This window comes from Pangasianodon hypophthalmus, chromosome 26 (assembly GCF_027358585.1).
Source record: "Pangasianodon hypophthalmus isolate fPanHyp1 chromosome 26, fPanHyp1.pri, whole genome shotgun sequence".
In the NCBI taxonomy this organism is placed as follows: Eukaryota; Metazoa; Chordata; class Actinopteri; order Siluriformes; family Pangasiidae; genus Pangasianodon; species Pangasianodon hypophthalmus.
The window spans coordinates 16,521,125-16,541,969 of NC_069735.1; the positions used below are offsets into that span (position 1 = coordinate 16,521,125).

General features: G+C 41.1%; 2 protein-coding genes across 2 annotated transcripts; both read right to left on the reverse strand.

The window, feature by feature from the left end:
- Positions 1 to 706: 706 nt before the first annotated feature.
- Positions 707 to 5,427, reverse strand: ndufb7 (NADH:ubiquinone oxidoreductase subunit B7). Its single transcript, XM_026931919.3, has 3 exons — positions 5,172 to 5,427; positions 2,272 to 2,440; positions 707 to 912 (listed from the first exon to the last, which is right to left on the reverse strand). The coding sequence occupies exons 1-3, from the start codon at positions 5,284 to 5,286 to the stop codon at positions 831 to 833; spliced, it is 366 nt and encodes a 121-aa protein (XP_026787720.1). The 5' UTR covers positions 5,287 to 5,427; the 3' UTR covers positions 707 to 830.
- Positions 5,428 to 11,344: 5,917 nt separating this feature from the next.
- samd1b (sterile alpha motif domain containing 1b) lies at positions 11,345 to 20,633 on the reverse strand. Its single transcript, XM_026931857.3, has 7 exons — positions 19,280 to 20,633; positions 16,258 to 16,540; positions 16,074 to 16,168; positions 15,254 to 15,314; positions 15,027 to 15,123; positions 14,278 to 14,392; positions 11,345 to 12,876 (listed from the first exon to the last, which is right to left on the reverse strand). Exons 1-7 carry the CDS (start codon positions 20,339 to 20,341, stop codon positions 12,727 to 12,729), a joined length of 1,863 nt encoding a protein of 620 aa, XP_026787658.1. The 5' UTR covers positions 20,342 to 20,633; the 3' UTR covers positions 11,345 to 12,726.
- Positions 20,634 to 20,845: the final 212 nt, after the last annotated feature.

Here is a 20,845-nt window from a genome sequence, read left to right on the forward strand (position 1 = left end):
TTAGTAAAATGGCTAGAAGAGTATGCCAGAAATCATAAAAAAAAATTAAATCTTCCAATGTCCAATATTTTTAACATTATAAACAAGTCTAAAATATGTTGTGCTCAAGACCAAAATGATAGAAAATATATAATTTCTGAACATTCCAAACTTACAGAGTTTAGGCTTGATGCAAGGAGATAAAAAAAATCCATCTTCCCCATTAATAAACACACTAATTTATTAATAATAAAAAAAAAAAAAAGGAAAATTTTTTTAGAAATCTATGGCATTTTGTAGAGTTTGGCGTAAAAACGTTTTACTTTCTTTTTTTTCTTATTTATTTAATTTATTTATTTAATATAGCAAGCTAATAAGTAATACGCTCAAGAAATCTGAAGGCGATTTCCATCTTATATTTCCCTAAAATTTATAAAAAAAAAGAGAGAGCCATAATTTGACTGTTATAAGCTCGGACCCTATGCAGGAAAGGGTTAATGGAACAAGCGCCATTTTTTAAAGCGAGTGTGTGATGTAGACGTGCAGAACTGGAGGCTATAAACTTCCTTTACTTTTAGCTTTACTGTGTTCGCTTCATAACTCCGGCGTAAAGCTAAAGGCGCAAACTTCAGACGTTAAACAATGTCTCAGCTGGTTGACATTTGGAGGAAAACAGGAAAACATTCTGTATGTTTCAGTGTAATAAATCCTGAACTGGACACGGGCATCACAAGCATGATAAAGGTGCTCTTTATTGTCGAGAGCAGTTTGGTATTTACAGAGAGAGAGAGAGAGACACCATGAACACGAGGACAGTGGGACGGGTGAGATGGAGAGGTGAAGAGGGACGACTACGCTGCCTGCGCTTCGATCCTCTTCTTCCTCAGGTTCAGCCGTCTCTCTCGCTCGTACTCCTTCATCCGCATCACGTAACTGCAGATGGAGAGGAAAAGAAAATCGAAGAAAATACGTAAGCAGAGATAAAGATAAAGGAGTTTAAAAAAAAAAAAAAAAGAAAAAGAAAAAAAAACACCCTACAGGTTACAGGGATGCCTAGAGCTGGACTGTAACTTATTTTCACCAATACATTTATAGAATTTGGCAGATTTAATCTACTATATAGTCTCCTCATGCTAATACACATAAGTCAGGGTCTAAAAATATTTTCAGGTTAAAGCCCTGATGTTAATACAGCAAGAAAAGCAGACGTCCATGTGTAATGTACTGTACAGCTTTATTTCTATATACTACTGTCGATTTTATAGTATAGGAATCACACGGTTAGACTTTTAAATCAGTGATTTGGGTTGGAAAAGGGAATGTTTGAATATTCAGCTCATATTTGGGCTCCTTTTGTCAAACAAAAAGAATAAAAAATCTTCAGAAGACGCACGACTGCAGTAGATAGAGGGAGAAAGATGTCAAAGGAGGAATGAAGACATTTTCCTGCAAACGTATTCCGCCTGCTGTTTCCACGACCCCAAACAAACGTCCTGGAAATCTACTGCTCCGAGCAGCGACTCAAGCCACCATGTGATATTTGGGCCAATCACATACAGGGGGAGGTCTCTGAAGAAAAGTCACACTGACACCATTTTGCTCAGATGTCATTTGAAGCATGTCGCCATGTTGAGAGGGATTATGATAAAATTTTCTATTACATCATCTCAATCTCAATATCACGTACCTTCATTATTACATTTCTCAGTTATGAACTCTACTAAACTGTCATTAGATAAACATTAAAACTAATCAGTCATGAGCATTTTGGCCATTTCACTCACCTGCTGAGAGGCTTTGTGTAAGGAATAAAACACTCCATGTCACACTGTTATAGTAAAATAACCAAAATACTCTCGTCACTCAAAATTATTATTTTCCTTGAAGCAAGTTTGTTCCTATTCTCACGTATAACTCACCAGCTACAAACAGTCGTTCTTTCACCAACCTGTCTCGTTTTTTTTTATAAATTAAGTTAATAAAACGTGTTACCAAGAAAACCAGTGTAAAGTGTAAACTTTCACACATTAGAAATTAAAGTTACAGCTTTACCTCTGACTTTTACAAAGCACTGACACTGGAGACTCCTTCCATAAATGTTAAATAAACATCTCCTCACAGAAAACTTCACCATACTGATGATTAGAGGTTTATTTCATTCGCATTTCAATGAATCAACACCTTCCGACCAATCAGATTTGAGAATTAAGCAGCACTGTTGTATAAAAGGATTTCCAGGCAACAACCACAGAAAGCTGCACAGAAGGAAAGAGTGTAAAATGAAGAGCTTACTCCTGGTGTTCGCAGTAATCCCAGTCGTGTCTCTCGTGCTTGCAGGCCAGGAAGTTGGGGAAGTTGTCTCTCTTACACTTCATCAGCTTGATCAGGTAGTGAGCGCAGTAATCACGCTGCTCCAGCGGCAACATGGCCAAGTTCATGTGCTCCTGTGTGGCCACAGGCTCTAAAAAACACAACACACATCTGGGATTATATACAGAGCAGAGAATCTTCAGCAGTCGCATCAATTCAGGTCCCGTGTGAGTGTGTGTGTGTGATGGCCAGCATTGCTTCTCTGCTCCAACACACACACACACACACACTGTTATCAGTTAACATTATCGAGCACCCTATATTTTTCATTATTTACATATATATTTTTGATTAAAGAGGTCATGGGCTCATTTTAAATCCTTTAAACCTGTTCTCTAAATCCTTTAAACCAGAGTCTATGGCGTATATTATCCATCTCTACTGTTATTTATATTTTTATATTTTATACTATATATATATATATATATATATATATATATATATATATATATATATATATATATATATATATATATATATATATACGTTACTATAGCAACAAATCTACTTGCCTGGTCACTTGAATCAAATGGATTTAAAATGTTGCCAGTCTAAAAAATGGACAGTGGCTTTAATAAATCTGGGGAAAATGTTGTTAATATGATTATGAGTATGTTTCTGTAGGTTAGTGAGAAAAAGCTCACGGTTTCAATAAATAAATATGACTGCACATATTTTGTCCACTGTACCTAATATTAAAATAATTGGATTATAAGATAAATATAAGTTGTGATCATAAGGTTTTTGTAAACATTTGAACAAAGCCATGAAGTTTAAGAAACGCCTGCAATAAAATTTTGAAAATCACAGAAGTCAATGAGATTGAAAACTTATGCAGTCTAGGGTTTTGGATGTTCTGCCATTTTGTAGTCAGAGGAGAATATTCAGTGTACTAATGAAATCCCACAATGCACTGCAAAAGGTTAGTGTTAAAGTGATGTGTCCTTATAAGAAGTACACACTTCACATACACACTTGAAGATTGAAAAGGAGCAGATGACAGGAGAGGAACCTGATGTGGTCTTCTGCTGTTGAAGCTCATCCACCTCAAGGTGCTGAGATGCTTTTCTGATCACCACGGCTGTAAGCAGTGGTTATTTGAGTTACTGAAGCCTTCCTATCAGCTTGAACCAGTCTGGTCATTCTCCTCTGATCTCTCACATCAACAAGGCTTTTCTGCCTGCAGAACTGGATGTTTTTGGGTTTTTAATTTTTTCGCACCATTCTGAAACTGCTGTGTGTGAGAATCCCAGGAGATCAGCAGTTTCTGAAATACTCGAATCAGCCCACCTGGCACCAACATCCACGTCACAGTTAAAGTCAGAGATCATAATTTTTCTTCATTCTGATTTTGGTTTGATGTGAACGTTAACTTACGCTCTTGACCTGTACCTGCATGATTTTATGCATTGTGCTGCTGCCACATGATTGGCTGATTGGATAACTGCATAAGCGAGCAAATGTTCCTAATAAAATGGCATGTATATTAGTAGGGAATAGGAGGTAGGGCTGGTTTAACCCTTAAGGGTGCATTTACTTTTAGTAAAGCACTTATTTTGTAAGCAACAAATTACTAAGAATTAATAATTTATTTGATTTTATTAGTTATTTTGGCAGTGTAAATAAAATAATGACCAACATAAAGTTACAGCTGAGTTGTTAATCCAAAATTCAGTGTTTTGACAGCTACCTCATCTACAGCCAAAAGTATGTGCACCCCTGACCATTACACCCATATGTGCTTGTTGAACATCTCATTCCAGATTTATTCCCCTGTGTTTGCTGTTATAATAAACTCCACTCTTCTGCAAAGTCTTTCCACTAGATGTTGGAGCGTGGCTGTGGGGATTTGTGTTCATTCAGCTACAAGAGCATTAGTGAGGTCAGGCACTGATGTTGGGTAAGGAGTCTCCAGTTCCAGTTCATCCCAAAGGTGTTCAGTGGGGTTGAGGTCAGGGCTCTGTGCAGGACACTCAAGTTCTTCCACTCCAACCTTCACACACCATGTCTTCATGGAGCTCGCTTTGTGCACAGGGGCATTGTCATGCTGGAACAGGTTTGAGCCTCTTAGTTCCAGTGAAGGGAAACTGTAATACTACAGCATACAGAGACACTCTATACAATTGTGTGCTTCAAAATTTGTGATAACAGTTTGAGGGAGAACCACATATGGGTGTGATGGTCAGGGGTGCACATACTTTTGGTCATAGAGTATAGATAACTAACAGAAGCTGTGTCCCAAACGACACCTTATAGGCTGCACAGTGCAATAGGAAAGCTGTGTAAGATTATTCCATACTACATGAAGTGCACTTATCCACAGAACAGGTGACATTTGGGATTAGGTTAAACGATATGTTGTGTAACAACAGCAAGGCTGGACAATATGACAAAAATATCATATCATATATCACGATACTTGAGAACATTTCTATGATACACGATGCGTATCACGAAATATAACTCAGCTAACAAACTGTCCACAAAACTGTAGTAAAACAAACAAAAAAATGCTAAACTGAGTTTGATGATACTTTTCTTTAATGCCTACAGATACAAAGAAGATTATGTCAAATCTGTGGCATCTGTTTAATTTACAATTATTAAAAATGACAATATCTCAAAAAAGTGTATCGTGTAATCGTGTATCACGATATTGATATTATATCGATATATCGCCCAGCCCTAAACAACAGCCTTCTTTATTTCAGCACTAAACATTCACACTGTAAAAGTGAGCTGATTTGTTGTCACTGTTACACTTCTATTTCTATAATGATGCACTTGTTTTTGTTGTTTTTTGCTGTTTATTTGAAACCCACCTCTCTCTTTCCTCTCCTCGGTGAAGCCGAACTGCGGGTCGTGCTGAAACGGGCCTTTCGGGTCGGGTGTCGTGTCCCGCTCCGTGATGTAGCTCCGCACCAGATGAGACCCCATTTCACCTGCTAAACCAGAACCAAACCTCAAACTCCAAACTCCTTTCAATCCTTTCCTTTATAAAGAAAACAGTCTCCCTCTCGGTCACCTCCAGGACCGCTCCTCTGCTTATTTCCGGTTTGCGCCGGAAGAAAGCAGGTCGACTTGCACGACGTGTAACACATTCCGGACTGCACGCGCGGTCTAAACTTTAGTTCCGCATTGAGTGTTTCACCCCTAAACTCCATCTAGGCCTTTGTCTTATCACGATCACCTTCCACACAGAACACTTTTGAGGTGTATCATCCTGCTCATAGTCCATCTGTTGACGTGAACAAAGTATTGGCACCCTTAATCCAATCAATCAATCAATCAAAAAGGACCATCACAGCACCACCACTGTCAAGTCAAGTGGCTTTTATTGTCATTTCAAACATAAACAGCTAGTTAGTACACAGTGAAACAAAACAACATTCCTCCAGGATCATGGTGCTACATAAAACAACCCAGACATACATTAGACTACACAATACTACATAAAGTGCACATGCAAACAGCACAAGACAGTACAATAACTATTAAAACAGGACATTAGGCACAGTAAGAGGCAGTGCAGCACTGACAAGTACACAGTTCTAGTATGAAAGTGTCAGATATAACAGTAGTGCAAAAGAGTAACAATATAATAAATTGCTGTGAATGTAAACATAATATACTATGATATAGTATTCAGCAGATAAGCTTATACCATATGTGGACATAGCAGTTATTATTGAGCTTCTCAGTAAAGCTGTGACACTGAAATAGTGGCGTGTGTGGTGCTGATATGAGTGTATCGGCTACATCAGTGTTGGAGTTGGTGTTTAAAAACTTAATGTACACTAGAGGTTCAATTCAATTCAATTCAGTTTTGTTTGTATAGCGCTTTTAACAATGGACATTGTCACAAAGCAGCTTTACAGAAATAAATACATTCAGGATATAAATTTAAAATGTATGATTTTATCACTAATGAGCGAGCCAGAGGTGTCGATGGTGAGGAAAAACTCCCTGAGACGATATGAGGAAGAAACCTTGAGAGGAACCAGACTCAAAAGGGAACCCATCCTCATCTAGGTGACACCAGATAGTGCGATTATAAATAATTCCCTTCTATAACTGTGTACTACATGGACAAATAGTGCAGTTGTGTAACCAGTAAATTGATTACAGTTTTCTCATGAAGTCTGTTTTGTTGAACCTATCCACTGTCCACTGATGGAGATTTGAGTGCAAAACTGTTCATGGCAATTGTAGTCCTGAAGCTATCATAGCATAACTGTTGACATGAATTGTGGTCCAAAGTCATCTTCATGGTTTCTAAGTGATACCAGTAATCTCAGTAATCTTCAGGCTGTCCATGTGGGGCCGTCCTCAGCTGCAGAGGGTGATTTCCAGTTGATGAAAAGATGGTTGATGAGGAGTTATCACTATAGCTAAAGTTACCACAGGAAGTTGTCGTTATAGCTAAAGTTACCACAGGAAGTTATCGTTATAGCTAAAGTTACCACAGGAAGTTATCACTATAGCTAAAGTTACCACAGGAAGCTATCGTTATAGCTAAAGTTAACACAGGAAGTTATCACTATAGCTAAAGTTACCACAGAAAGTTATCGTTATAGCTAAAGTTAACACAGGAAGTTATCACTATAGCTAAAGTTACCACAGGAAGTTATCGTTATAGCTAAAGTTACCACAGGAGGTTATCACTATAGCTAAAGTTACCACAGGAAGTTATCACTATAGCTAAAGTTACCACAGGAAGTTATCGTTATAGCTAAAGTTACCACAGGAGATTATCACTATAGCTAAAGTTACCACAGGAAGGTATCACTATAGCTAAAGTTACCACAGGAAGTTGTCGTTATAGTTAAAGTTACCACAGGAGGTTATCATTATAGCTAAAGTTGCCACAGGAGGTTATTATTATAGCTAAAGTTACCACAGAAGTTTATTATTATTATTATTATTATTATTATTATGTAACAAACTTCAACAAACGGGCAAGGAGGAGGTGGGAACCGAGTGAATGTAAACGTAACATTTACTCATAAATGTAACATAAACATAACGTAAAACACAAACACATGACACGTGTGCATCTCTATCTCTGCATCTCCAGCCGCACCTTTATCCCTCTCTCCCACTAATTAGCCAACTCAGTGCCAGGTGTGCGTCAGCCTCACAGCCTGGCCCCTCCCTCCGCCTCGTCACATATTATTATTATTATTATTATTATTATAGATAACATTACCACCGAAGGATACTATTAAAGCTAATGTTACCACAGAATGTTAATATTAAAGCCTTCTTTACCACAGGAGGTTATTCATATAGATAAAGTTACCACAGAAGATTACTATTAATGCTACATTTACCACAGAAGGTTATTGATACAGATAAAGTTACCACAGAATGTTATTGCTAGCTGACTAAAGTTACCCAAAGGGGCACTACTAGGTAAAGTTTCCTCAAGAGATTATGTACAGCTGGTTAAAGTTACCACAGAAGGCGACTGCCAGCTAAAACTACCATAGGAGATTATTACTAGCTAGCTAATGGAGCTAATCAGAGCCTCTTTTTGATGAAGTTTGGAACATGTAAAACCACAGTAGCAGTTTTACAAAAAAAATCCAACACACAGGTGTATTTTGCTTTTAATTAAAATGAACATTTCCTTCTTAACAAAAGTAACAACAGACGATTAATAAGCCATGAAACATCGCACAGATGAGGTATAAACCTACAGACACAATAAACCCAAACACAGTACAGAGCAGCATGAGAACAAGTAAGGCCTCAGTGACAAGAAGCCTTGATGCATAGAAATGTGGGACCTACTTCAGACATGTGATCAAACTAATGTGCACATTCATCACTGTCTTGTTCCTGGGACAAGTTAATGAGAACATCTTACACACTCTACCACAAACACACAGCACTAAAGAGCATTTATAGTGCAAAAAAAAGAAAAAACAGATTAACAGTCAAGAGCTGCGTTCACACAAAAGGGTTTAGTTTTGGTGTATGTGATAATACATACAAAAAAAGATGGACATTTCAGTATTTATCTAACAAAAGTTAAGTGGGACCATTCATTTATTATTATTATTATTATTATTATTATTACATAATAATAATTATTATTATTATTTGTCCCATTACCTCAAGATCATCACTTAATGTTTTTAAGTCATTATTGAAAATTGAGATAACAAACTGAACAATTAGGCTTGTACTTGCGTCACTGATTTTACAGTGCACATCCAAAGATGTGACAACAATTAAACAGCTGCTGAACAACCCGCATTTCATTAATTTCTCTCAGCAGTCACATGGCTGTGGAATAAGCCATCTATAAACAATGCTAGCTAAAGTAGTGGACTGTATTTTAACTCTTCAGCCTTACACATCTAAACATTACACATCTACATTATCCAAGTTGTTTTCTCAAGATCACAAGATGTCAAGACAGACGAAAATGCGTGGTATTTCCAGGCATCTGTAGTTTAGAATGGCCAAATTGATCGGTAAGTTGCCACATTAACACACTTTGCACCCTACAGGGTGCAAAACATCAAGAACTGAACATCAAGAATGTCAAGAATTATTATTTAAACATTTTTCCTTAGATGATGCTTATTAAAGTCCAATTTTTGATGTGTATGACACTGAAATCTACTTGAATATCCACCTCACACACCACTTAATTTATTTAAGATGGCATATACAGTTAATTCAGACAGTATTACATGTACACTCCTAACACACAGTGTTCACTTTGGTCTCTTAATATGAACTTCCCTCAATGCATCATATCATCGTTCCTACTGCTTTCAGCCAATAAAAACACACTGTGTAGAATTTCTGGTAACAAAGACTGATGGATTTAAATGATTTTGCATCAAATAAGGAAATAGTGGACCTTATATATCACATAAACACACAGGGCATGTTAAAGACTATAAGCATCATGATATATTCAACACAACAAGAACACACAAAAGGAAGTTTTATAAAAATATGAAGTAATAAATAACAGTTACTGCTGAAACAGTTACACACAGCGGTCAGGGCCTCTTAAAAAAAAAAAATCAGAAAACAAAGATGGTTGACATTTTCCCTTTGAACCCTCACGTCAGATTGTATCCGAGTTTGAGGTGGACAATATGACAACATAATATTGTTATTGCGATAAATAAGCACATTCTGATTTTGTCAAGCAATCAGCCAATCGCGAGCCTCATCATGCATCACGTATTCCTTTCACTTTGGCTTAACGTAGTGCTTAGCATGAAATACTGGTCTTAATTACACAATGCAATAATTTAGCAACTTTATTTAAGCGAGCAGGCTACCTAAATGTAGCACTGTACTAAAATTAGCCAGCTAACTAATCATTTTTGCTAACTTTAACATTAACATTGTCATTATCTAACAATAGCTATAGCATGCTAGCTGATATGTTATTAAACCATTATCTGTTTTCTGCTAAGCTATCTAGCATTAGCCCAGCTGTTTAATTTCTAATAATTGTGTAATTAAAGTTGGTATTTTATGCTAAGCGATATACCAAGTCAAACCTAGTTTCTTTTTGTAAACATTGAAACGAAAAATCAAACTTGTATTTTTTTTCCATGGAATTTTTAGTGCCTTGCCCTTTCTTTCCTTTCTTGAACTTTTTTTTAGAAAGTATTATCATGATATTATCATGTTTGCCATATTGCCCACCCTTAATCTGAGAATTTGTTTGAATGATTGAAGATGTTATTGCATTAATTCATCAACATTTTATTTATAGAGCACTTCATAAGCGCCTTACAATACACTCATTTACAACTAATAACACTGTAACATCATGATCGGGTATCTACATCAAAATTACAACGACGAACGTCGCTTCATGGTAAACCGTTAACTACGGTATTAACAACATTGTTATTATTATAGTAAGAGTATTTACTTATTCACACCTATTACTGTTTTGGGTAAAAAAAAGTAAGATGCTTATGAAATGTCCCATCAATAAAATGTAACAACAGCCATTTTATCAGCAAAGAGTCTTAAATGGAATGTCAAATAAAATATGACCCACAGGCTTTTTTAAAAAAAAAAAAATGCTCACAAAACCCACAGATTATCAGTGTGTCAATGAAACTGACCAGTGTGTCCACCTCTGGTCCAGCACTGTCCACTCCAAACTCTACTAAAGGTGAATCAAGTGTGTGTCAGAGCACCAACATCACCACGTATGCAGGCCCAAACCTGGTATAGACTCAAAATAAATGACCACAGTAAAATTGCAGTTATTCTTAGCCATAACAAACATGTTGCGATTACTTGTAGCTCATAAAAACGAGCGGAGAACTTTTGTCGACTGGAATTTGTCGGCACATGTCTAGATTGAACATGAAATAAAACTGCCTGGCCAAAACGCCAGTTCACTTGGATGGAAAAGGATGCAGGTGCCACATTAATCCGAGTATAAATCTTAAAGTTAGCTTGCTAACCCACAAATCCAGTTGTTGGTGGTACAACATGTCGATTCCTCAGCTTGTTCGAATGACCTCCGTCACAGAAAACACACCGTAGATCAGCACTCCAACGACAAAACACTTTCTGAACACCATCCGTGGTGAGAACTTTTGTGAGGGATGGAATTGCTGGTGAGGAGCTCGTCATTAATTCATTATTTGAACAGGTGGAATTCACGTCACATTTACACGTTTATGTACAAAGCACAACAGTCTGCAGTGATGAATTCTAGTCCATATGATTCAGCTGGTGGACGCCAGATCTGAACGGAAATTTATAGCACAATAAGCATTATAGCACTGCTTAGCATTTTAAAGGGAGTTCCATTGTACCAGCTACACTGTTTGGCCAAAAGTATGTGCACCCCTGACCATCACACCCATATGTGGTTCTTCACCAAACTGTTCCCACAAATTTGGAAGAACACAATTGTATAGAATGCCTTTGTATGCTGTAGTATTACAATTTCCCTTCACTGGAACTAAGAGGCTGAAACCTGTTCCAGCATGACAATGCCCCTGTGCACAAAGCGAGCTCCATGAAGACATGGTGTGTGAAGGTTGGAGTGGAAGAACTCGAGTGTCCTGCACAGAGCCCTGACCTCAACCCCACTGAACACCTTTGGGATGAACTGGAACACCGACTGAACTCCAGACCTCCTCGACATCCCAACATCAGTGCCTGACCTCACTAATGCTCTTGTAGCTGAATGAACACAAATCCCCACAGCCACGCTCCAACATCTAGTGGAAAGACTTCGCAGAAGAGTGGAGCTCATTATAACAGCAAACACAGAGGGAATAAATCTGGAATGAGACGTTCAACAAACACATATGGGTGTGATGGTCAGGGGTGCACAAACTTTTGGCATAGAGTGTACACTTCATATGAGCTCAGCAAGAAAACAAATCTAGCCAAGTCCTTCTTACACAGAATCCAGAATCTAGAACATTCTATGGAACTTTGGAAGGTTATACAACCTGTTCTAGAATCTGACAGATTCTATAAATCATTTTTCATTTTCTGATACAGAATCCAGAACTTTCTAATGGTCTTTGGGAAGATTCTAGAACCTCTTCTAGAATCTGACAGATTCCAATAATAAGTTTCATTTTCTGGCACAGATTCTAGAACTTGCTATGAAAGCTTGGTGGGTTGTAGAATCCGTTCTAGAATCTCTGCACACAGCACATAGCCAAAAGCACAGGGAAGACTGGGATGCAGTGCCGCAGCTATTTAGGTCAAAACCTGTGACTCAGCAATACGTTCTAACAGATCTCTGTGAGCTCTTGCTCAAAAAAAGAAAATGTTGCGCAGTCGAATAAGCACGTCCAGCGTTGGTGTGAAATCCTGTGCACGTAGTCTGATTTCAGACAACGATGAAGTCCTCAAACATGCCATCATCAACCAAGCAGACACTTCCGTGTTTTGGGGTGTTTTTCTCCAGCCATCTGCTGCCCCCTAATGGACATCACACACGTCTGCGATATCGACTGTTGAATTTGATCCCAGGTCAAAGTTCATGAGCCGAGGAATCACATCTATCTCAGCTGCACACACAAGATCTGTCCATTATTAATGAAATGACCCTGTTTTTTTGTCACTCTGTAGTGTGCAGTGATGTCTCAGAAGCATTTTCATGCCTCACTGGATGTTCTTCGTTGTTCCTCTCAAAGGAATGGAAAGAGATAATAACGTGTGTGAGTGTGCGCTAGTATCTGTAAAACAAATATCTGGAATGTTCCACTGTTAACAGGGAAGGCAAAGTCCAGTACGCAGTGCATTAGAGTGTGTGTGTGAGTTGCTTGTGTCTCTGTAGAAAGCTCCATTGTGTGTGAGAGAGAGAAATCTGAGTGTGTGCACGCTATAGAACCGAGAGTGTGTGCCTCAGCAGAAAGCTTCGTCGTCCTGGAAGTGGGTCCTCTGCAAAACCTTCACATGGCGCTCGTAGATCTTGAGGGCAGGGCCAAGTCTGATTGACAGGCCGGTCAGGACATCGTTGCGCTGCATCAGGAGGAGTGACTTCCCGTCGATTTCCTGTTACACAATAACAGTGAGAGCCAATTAAACCTGAGCTACTCCCTACACATGCATTATAATCTGTTTTTTTTCACACAGAATTTTCATCTACATTTTAGTTTTTATTTAACAGTACACCATAGAGTTAGACAGAGAGAGTGCTCTGGTCACATGATCGTATTCTTTCGTGGAGAGCCTGCTGCTATTCCCAAAACAGGAATCGTCTGCACTTACGTAGTGCCTGATTGTTCTGGATCGCAACGACATACACATGCCATGTTATAACCATTACAAAGAGCTTTTCAGTAGCTTTCAAAGCACCAGCCCGTGCCTCTGCAATCTATGCTGCCTGAGAAAATGGCCAGGGAATTCGGGCACCTTAACCGACCTTGGAGCTCTTTTTCAGGCTAAAATGACACTTCAGGCATTGCCATGGAGCTCATTATGTTTCATTTGTTCATTTTCAAAGTCTCCAGTTCAAAGACCTTGTTTAATCAACGGATCAGCTTTTTGAAGAACTGGACTACAGGAGCCATGCGGCCGCTGTGGCCGACCTCAGTGCGCTCTCCTGGGCTTTCTCTCGCCTCACCCTCATTAAAAACAAATGCTCGTTGATCAGTACTCAGCAGTAACCACCACTTCCTGTTTTGGACGCCATATCAGTAACACCACACTGGCATGAAATTTATTAAAGACAGCTGAGACAAATCCATTTGCAGTTGGAGAAATCATCATATGCAAGCTATACATTAATAGCATGGCCTTGATGAGCTTACTTATTTCTGATTGGTTGGCATAATTTATCATTCCAGGATATAATCTATGCAACCATACTGGAATATAACCATGACAACGATCATATATAAACACTTAGGCCTGGCAAATATTTACAGTCAGTCTTTGTGAATATATAATTATAATTATGCAGAAAGGAATTATATAATTACAGGCTATTACGCAATACGGAAATTTTAATTAAAGATTAAATTAAACGCAACAAAATAAGAGCAAGATAAGTCCACCTCAGATCTGCTGTCATCATAATAAGCTATATCAAAGACAATAAATTTTGCTATGTTCATATTTTTCAATTAACAGTACAGCAGGATGGGCTTCACCTCCTTCTTGTGTGTGTTTTTTTTTATATATATGTACATGCCGATGGGAATTTTCTCTTTAATATACAGTAATATAAAATCTATAACCAGAATCGCACCTATTCACTATTGGATTGGATTATCTGCCTCACTTTCAAAACATTTTTTTGACACTTTATAGTTTATTTGAACGTAAGCGTTGAGCGTTTGATGGAACACATTGTGATGCTTATCTGGAACATGTATTACGTGGTGTTAATAGATAATGCCGTGTAGAATTTGGTGCCAGGTGCTTATGGGTAATGAAGTGTAAAGTGCATACCTGCATCCTGAAGGCGAGAGCCTGCTCTGGAAATCCCGCCGCTGTGAAATAACTGGCGACGTCTGCCACCGTCCAGTCGACCGGATTTGTGATGCTGGACTCGGACTTTACAAAACTAACACACAAGAGAAACCAGGAGGCATTAATCAGTGGGTCTGTTAGTGATTATTATTAGGAAGAAATAATTATTAGGAAGTAAAATCCTTGACCCTGATCAAGGTCTATATTCAGAGTTGGAGACTTAAGTGAGTATATACTCTGTATATAGTGAGTATATACAGTGAGTATATACACTGTATATATCCTGGGAAAGTTATGTGTATTCAGAGTCAAGTTATGCAGCTAAAAAACTAAGAGTTTAAAATAAAATACGAGATATATTGCTGTGTAAATAGCCGCAGGTGTAATTATCATATTAATCAAGCAAATTTGGTTTAGTTTAACAAAATGGCCTCCACACTCATTATTCATCAGCTTAATAAAAAATAGCACTTGATCCAGCACATCCTGCTTGTCTGCATTTTTTCAGTACAGTTAATTGTGCGCACAAATGAATGAAGCCATGAGATACAAAATCAAGGCGTGAAATCGTAATATGTGTGTGTGTGTGTGTGTGTGTGTGAGATGCAGACTATGTCATTCTTCATAGCCTAATTGTATTATGTGTAGCAGTGAAATAAAAATTACAAAAAATTAAACCGCAAAGAGTGTGTCTTTCATCATTCATTACTGTCATGCGGTATACTCACACTCCTCCGTTCATCCCTCGCTCCTCAGCTGCTCCTGGAGAGGCAGATGGAGTCAGCAGACAGGAGGACACGCCCACCTCAGCCTTACAAACTGAATCTGCACACACACACACACACACACACACAATCAATTATAAACAAACATGGATGATGAGACTGTTCATGTTTGGGTTTGACACACAGACATGTGTTCACGCATACACACAAAATTACAAATTTATACTTACAACTTTTAATGGGAATTGAGGCTGGAATCGTGACACTGTCTGAGACGACAACCTCTTCATCCTGAAAAAGCGGAGAGAGTGAATGTGTGCAGGACCACACCACATTGTAATGTAGTGTGTGTGGTTACTTGTCTGAGGACAGTGAAGGGGTAGATGCTTGTGTGTGAGTGTGTGAGGTTACCTGTGTGAGTGTTGTGCAGGGGTAGATGTTTGCATGTGTGCATGTGTATGTGTGTGTGTGTGTGTGTGTGTGTGTGTGTGTGTGGTTACCCGTGTGAGTGTTGAGCAGGGGTATATGTGTGTGCATATATGTGTGCGTATGCGTGTGTGTAGTTATCTGTGTGAGTGTTATGCAGGGGTAGATGTTTGCATGTGTGTGTGTGTGTGTGTGTGTGTGTACTTGGTTAGCTGTGTGAGTATTGTGCAGTGGTATATGTGTGTGCGTGTGCATGTGTATGTGTGTCTATGTGTGTGCATGTGTGTGTGTAGTTACCTGTGTGAGCGTTATGCAGGGGTAGATGTTTGCATGTGTGTGTGTGTGTGTGTGTGTACTTGGTTAGCTGTGTGAGTATTGTGCAGTGGTATATGTGTGTGCGTGTGCATGTGTATGTGTGTCTATGTGTGTGCATGTGTGTGTGTGCGTGTGTGTTTGGTTTCCTGTGTGAGTGTTGTGCAGGGGTAGATGTTTGCATGTGTGCATGTGTATGTGTGTTTGCGTGTGTGTGCGTATGTGTGCGTGCGTGCATACGTGTGTGTGTGCGTGTCTGTGTGCTTAAGTGTGTGTGTGTGTGCGTGTGTGTGCGTGCGTGTGTGTGGTTACCTGTGTGAGTGTGTGCACTTGGTCAGTTATGGCTTCTCTTTGATCTTGCGTTAAACTTCCTGTGTGAATCGCCTCTCCCTGCATCACCATTTCACCTACAGAGAAAAAAAAACAAAACAAATGGACAGGTCACAAACGATTCCCTTACACACACACACACAAACACACACAAACACACACACACCTTCCGTGCCACACTGTTCGGCTTCCTGAGGAACCGAACTCAGTTTCGCTGGCGATGACAGCGGTGAAGGCCGGAGCTCCTCCTCCATGATCACTGGTGTGTGAGTAACACCGCACGCCTTCACCTCCACGCCGGCTGAAAGTGGCGCGTGAACTTTGACGTCTGCTTCTCCTTCAGGTTTGGCGCTCTGGGGCTCGAGCTGTGTCGGAGGCTTGGCTTCTTCATCCATCTTGCCATCCTCCTTGCTTTCCACCTCCATTGACTCCTCCTCCTTTACTTCTTCCTGTATACACAATACACATTCATTTATCTAACAGACTAATCTGATCTCAACACTGCTTCTCTTCACCATGAGTCACTCAGTACACACTCTTTACTGACACGACTATCAATTTATTAAGATAAACAAATCACAGCAAAAAATATTGCTTTGTTCTTGTAACCCACCCACTGGTTTACGCACACTGGCTAGTTTAGTTGGGTTATTGGTTTCGTTATGGGTTGTTTTTTGGGTAACGACCCAGTGAGTTGATCGTCCAGCTTTTCCCAGACAGAACCTGCTGAGGTAAAGCCGAGATCCAGCTGGCTGCTTTCCTTAAAATAAAGTTCGCATTAACTTCTCATCTCCCATGTTGTCTTGTTAGATGCTTTCAGGTAAGTCATGTCCACCTCTTTAATATTCGTAAACAACAAAAACTCCTCCTTGTCTGTTACTGAATCTTACTGGACCTTATTATCGCCAGCTCAGGTACTGTAGCTATAACGTGCATCATGTTTCGAAATAACCTCAGAGGCATGTGTGTATTCACACATAACACATTTTCGGTTAGTCGCACAGACGTGATGTTATTCATGATACCAGTCTGTATAATGTTCTAACAAATTACTACTACAACTAATAATAATAATATACAACATAATGGAGCAGCTGAATCATTTGCGAGAATGAAAAACATACCCAATAAGTTAAAAATAACCCAACGCTGAAAAGCTGCTCTCGACCCTTATGATATTTAACGCACTACTGCTATAACTCTTTAATTCAATTCCATTTTTTTATGTGATTTTTATTTATATATTTTATTCTCACAGAAGAAACATATCGACACCTTCTCAGGGAGGTGTTGGTATAAAGTTGGTATAAGGTTGATATAAAGACATCATTTTTGTCTAGACTTTAACATATGAAACAACAGAGTTAATAAAGTTTCAGGTATTTTTTCCCAACTTGTGTTTAAAAAAAAACACCATTTTCCCAAACTACAGGACTAGTTTAGTGTGAACTCAACACCAAAGGTTAATCGTGTTAATTTGTGTTCCAGGAAAGAAAGAACATTATGAGGTGTGTAGAGTAATAACACATTTATACATCATTTATTTAAGGAAAAGTATTTGCTTTGTGGCCTTTTTGACATGGTTCAGGTGGTAGTTAACCTCGCTGAGCTGAAAAACACGGCACCGGATGTGCGCACCAATCATTGCAGTCGGTGCACAGATGCTAATGTGAGAGAAGCGCGCAAGAAAACGGGACAGTGTGTTATGCGCTCTTTTGCGCCAGAGCGTTAATCGGAACATGAAGAGAAGCGGAGTCTCGCGAGCCTCCACCAACACACCCCTCAAAAATACCATCCCTTCTCTAACAATAGCGCGAGAATGTCCGTTTCAGAGATTGCAGGACTGTGGGCCGCGTCCCAAATCGCATACTTAAAGCAAGAAAAAAAAAAAAAAAAAAACCCCACACACACACACATATATATCATCATCTTTACCGGAGGTGGCGTGATGTTTTGAAATAATGTTTAGTGCAAAGAAGGTTTGGGACGTCGCCATTGTTTTTTTTTTTTTTTTTTTTTTTGCAATGAAAAGAGTAAAACGTTGCTGCCGCCGCGAGGAAGGAAAAAAAGCGCAATGAAACTCGCGTGCTCCTGAAGCTAGACGGAGACTCGCGCGAAACGGAACTGAGAAAGAAAAAAAGAAAAGCTCGTGGCGCGGTGAAATTTCCGCCATCGCGAGACCCTGGTCAAGTTCGACCGTGCAAGCTCGCGCTCTGTCCGTTTCTCTCACTTATTACACGTTAAAAAAAAGAAAAGAAAAGACACACAGTCGCGAGCCTCGCGCCCCCCTCCGCCGACCCCTCCCTCCTGTTTTCCGAGCGCGTGGAACTTAACAGACACCGCCTAGTGAAAAACATCCAGCACAACTTTCATGTGAACAAAAACCTGGCGAACTGCGCCGTTTTGTATGTGTGTGCGCGTGTGTGTGCGTGTGATGTGTGTGTGTGTGTATGGGGAGGGGGGGAGAAAAAAAATCACGCACAACGGATAAAATTTCGACGCTAAACTGCAGCGCGCTGTTTTCCTGAAGCTCGAGAGGCGCGCGCTGAAATGTGCGGCGTGCGTGCATCGAACAAGGAGAAAGCAGGAGCACGCACGAGCTCGAGTCCGCCGCACCTTGTTTTTTTTTCTTTCTTATTTTTGGTGTGTGTGTGTGTGTGTGTGTGTTCAAGTGAAACAGCAGGGGCACGCAGACAGTTTGTGCGCGCGCCTCGAGCAGAACAGAGACGATAGAGAGGTGTCGGGGTTTTTTTTTTTTGTCCTCCCCCCACCTTCTCCACCCCGCGCTTGCTCGCGCACACGCACACACACACGCACGCACGCACGCACACACACGCACACACACACACCGAGCGCAGCCGTCACGTTCGCAAAACACATACATGACGCAAATACACACACAAAAGATTGCGCCGAGGTGTGTTTTTTTTTTTTTTTTTAAATCTGTGAGTGCGTGCTTCTCAAAACAAATCTCGTGCACTCGGCCACTTGTGTTGAAAATTAAAGAAAAAAAAAAAAAGAAAGAAAGAAAGAAAAGCGGAAATGAGTCGTTGCGGATGTGTCTGTCGCGTGCTTTCCCCCAATTTTCTTTCTTCTTCACGTACCGTTATCATTTATTTATTTATTTATTTATTTATGAGCGGAACACGCTCGAGCCGCCTGTGGTGTAAATATATTTATAGAGTTACCTGCTTTGAGATGCGCCTGTCCTGCGGCGCGCTGCTCGTGTTCGCCGGGAGTCGCGCGGACGCCTTGGCCGCCCCCGTGCTCCCCCCCCATCTCCTCGCGGGCACGGTGATGTGACCGAGGCGCGTCCTGCGCAGGCGACCTTTCTCGATCTCGCGCTCCAGCACCACTTTGACGCGGTGGCGGGTCAGCTTCTCGCCGTCCGCGTGCGCGGCCTGCGTGCCGAGGTAGCCCAGGATCTCTTTGAGCCCGAGCGGCGCGTGACCCCGGCTGTTCCGCTCGCTCAGACTCCACACGGCCGCCACGAGCCGGTCGCCCAGATCCGCCGCTTTGACGCCGCTCTTTGCAGCCCTGAGTTGGGGCGCGTGTTGCTTATTGTTTCGAGCGCTCGTGCAAGTTCGCCGCTCCGGTTCCGGCTCGGGCTCGGGCTCGGGCAGGTCGGTGCTCGCGTGGCCGAGTACAGAGCGCGTCTCTTCTCCTCCTCCTCCTCCTCCTCCCCCCTCGACCCGTCCAGCGGCGGGACTGGAGGTGTCACTCGAGCCGTTTCTCCCGTCGCAACTCGTGAAACTGGTGATTTCGCCTGTCGCAGGAGACAAAACCGCTTCTTCCTCTCCTTCCTCGTCTTCTTCTTCTTCTTCTTCCCGTTTCTCTTCAGCGGAGCGCGAGCAGCTGCTGGGTGAGGGATCTCTGCACGGCGTCGGCTCGCGCTCCTCCCGGTCCGCGGGACTGCGCGCGCTGATGTTGTCGTCGTTCTTGGCGTTACTACTACTGCCACTGTTGTCGAAAGCGGCGTGTTTGGTGCGCTCGCCCGCCTGCTCGACCTTCCGTCGGCATTTCCGTTGCACTTTGGCGGCGTTCCGGTACGACACAGAGCCCTTGTAGTTAACTTTCAGCACAGTTTGCTCCTGGATGAGCTTCTCGAGCTCGGCCCGCGTGCGGTCTGGGTCGGAGCCGTGTCTCCTGCGCACCATCCGGCAGATCCTCTCGAGGTCCGGTCGCGCTTTCCTCGAGCGCAGCGAGTCGATCGTCTCCAGGATCCACTCTCGGTACCGCGGTTCGGACATCGTTGAAAATATTAGATTGTTTGTTTGTGTTTTGTATTGTTTGTTTGTTTGTTTGCTTGTTTTTTCTTCTCAGCGCACGCGACTGCAGCGGAGGGAGGTTTTCCGGTAGGATTCGTGGCCTCGTTGCGCTGCTCCGCTTGTCTCCAGATGAAGCGACGGTGAAAAGGAGAGAAAAAAAAAGCAGAGAGAAAAAGAAGCGCTCCGCTCCTCAGCTCCGCTCGAGCCCGGCCGCGGACGAAGCGGAAGCCCCGCTGTACGCCTGCGTTGGCGCTTAAGGTGGACCGGAAACCCTGCGCGTTCTACATTATGGCGATTATTTAAGGTGGAATGGCGGAGTTATCTGTCAGAGAGGCGCTCTTTTTGCTTTTTCCGTGACTTCATTCCTGCATGCGCGGACTTGTGCTCATTGTTTGTTTGTTTGTACATTTAATCAACATTAATAGCTAACATACGTGTTATTCTGACTAGAGATTAAACTAATGAAGTTACACTAGAAATGATCTC

What these genes read in the sequence shown, in the direction of transcription:
- ndufb7 (XM_026931919.3), bottom strand. Translation starts at nt 5,286, where the DNA reads ATGGGGTCTCATCTGGTGCGGAGCTACATCACGGAGCGGGACACGACA. An exon ending in CGAGGAGAGGAAAGAGAGAG is followed by an intron (nt 2,441 to 5,171) that starts GTGGGTTTCAAA and finishes TGTGTTTTTTAG; the next exon opens with AGCCTGTGGCCACACAGGAG. An exon ending in GATTACTGCGAACACCAGGA is followed by an intron (nt 913 to 2,271) that starts GTAAGCTCTTCA and finishes CTCCATCTGCAG; the next exon opens with TTACGTGATGCGGATGAAGG.
- samd1b (XM_026931857.3), bottom strand. Translation starts at nt 20,341, where the DNA reads ATGTCCGAACCGCGGTACCGAGAGTGGATCCTGGAGACGATCGACTCG. An exon ending in CGAACAGTGTGGCACGGAAG is followed by an intron (nt 16,169 to 16,257) that starts GTGTGTGTGTGT and finishes TTTTCTCTGTAG; the next exon opens with GTGAAATGGTGATGCAGGGA. An exon ending in CTCAATTCCCATTAAAAGTT is followed by an intron (nt 15,124 to 15,253) that starts GTAAGTATAAAT and finishes GTGTGTGTGCAG; the next exon opens with ATTCAGTTTGTAAGGCTGAG.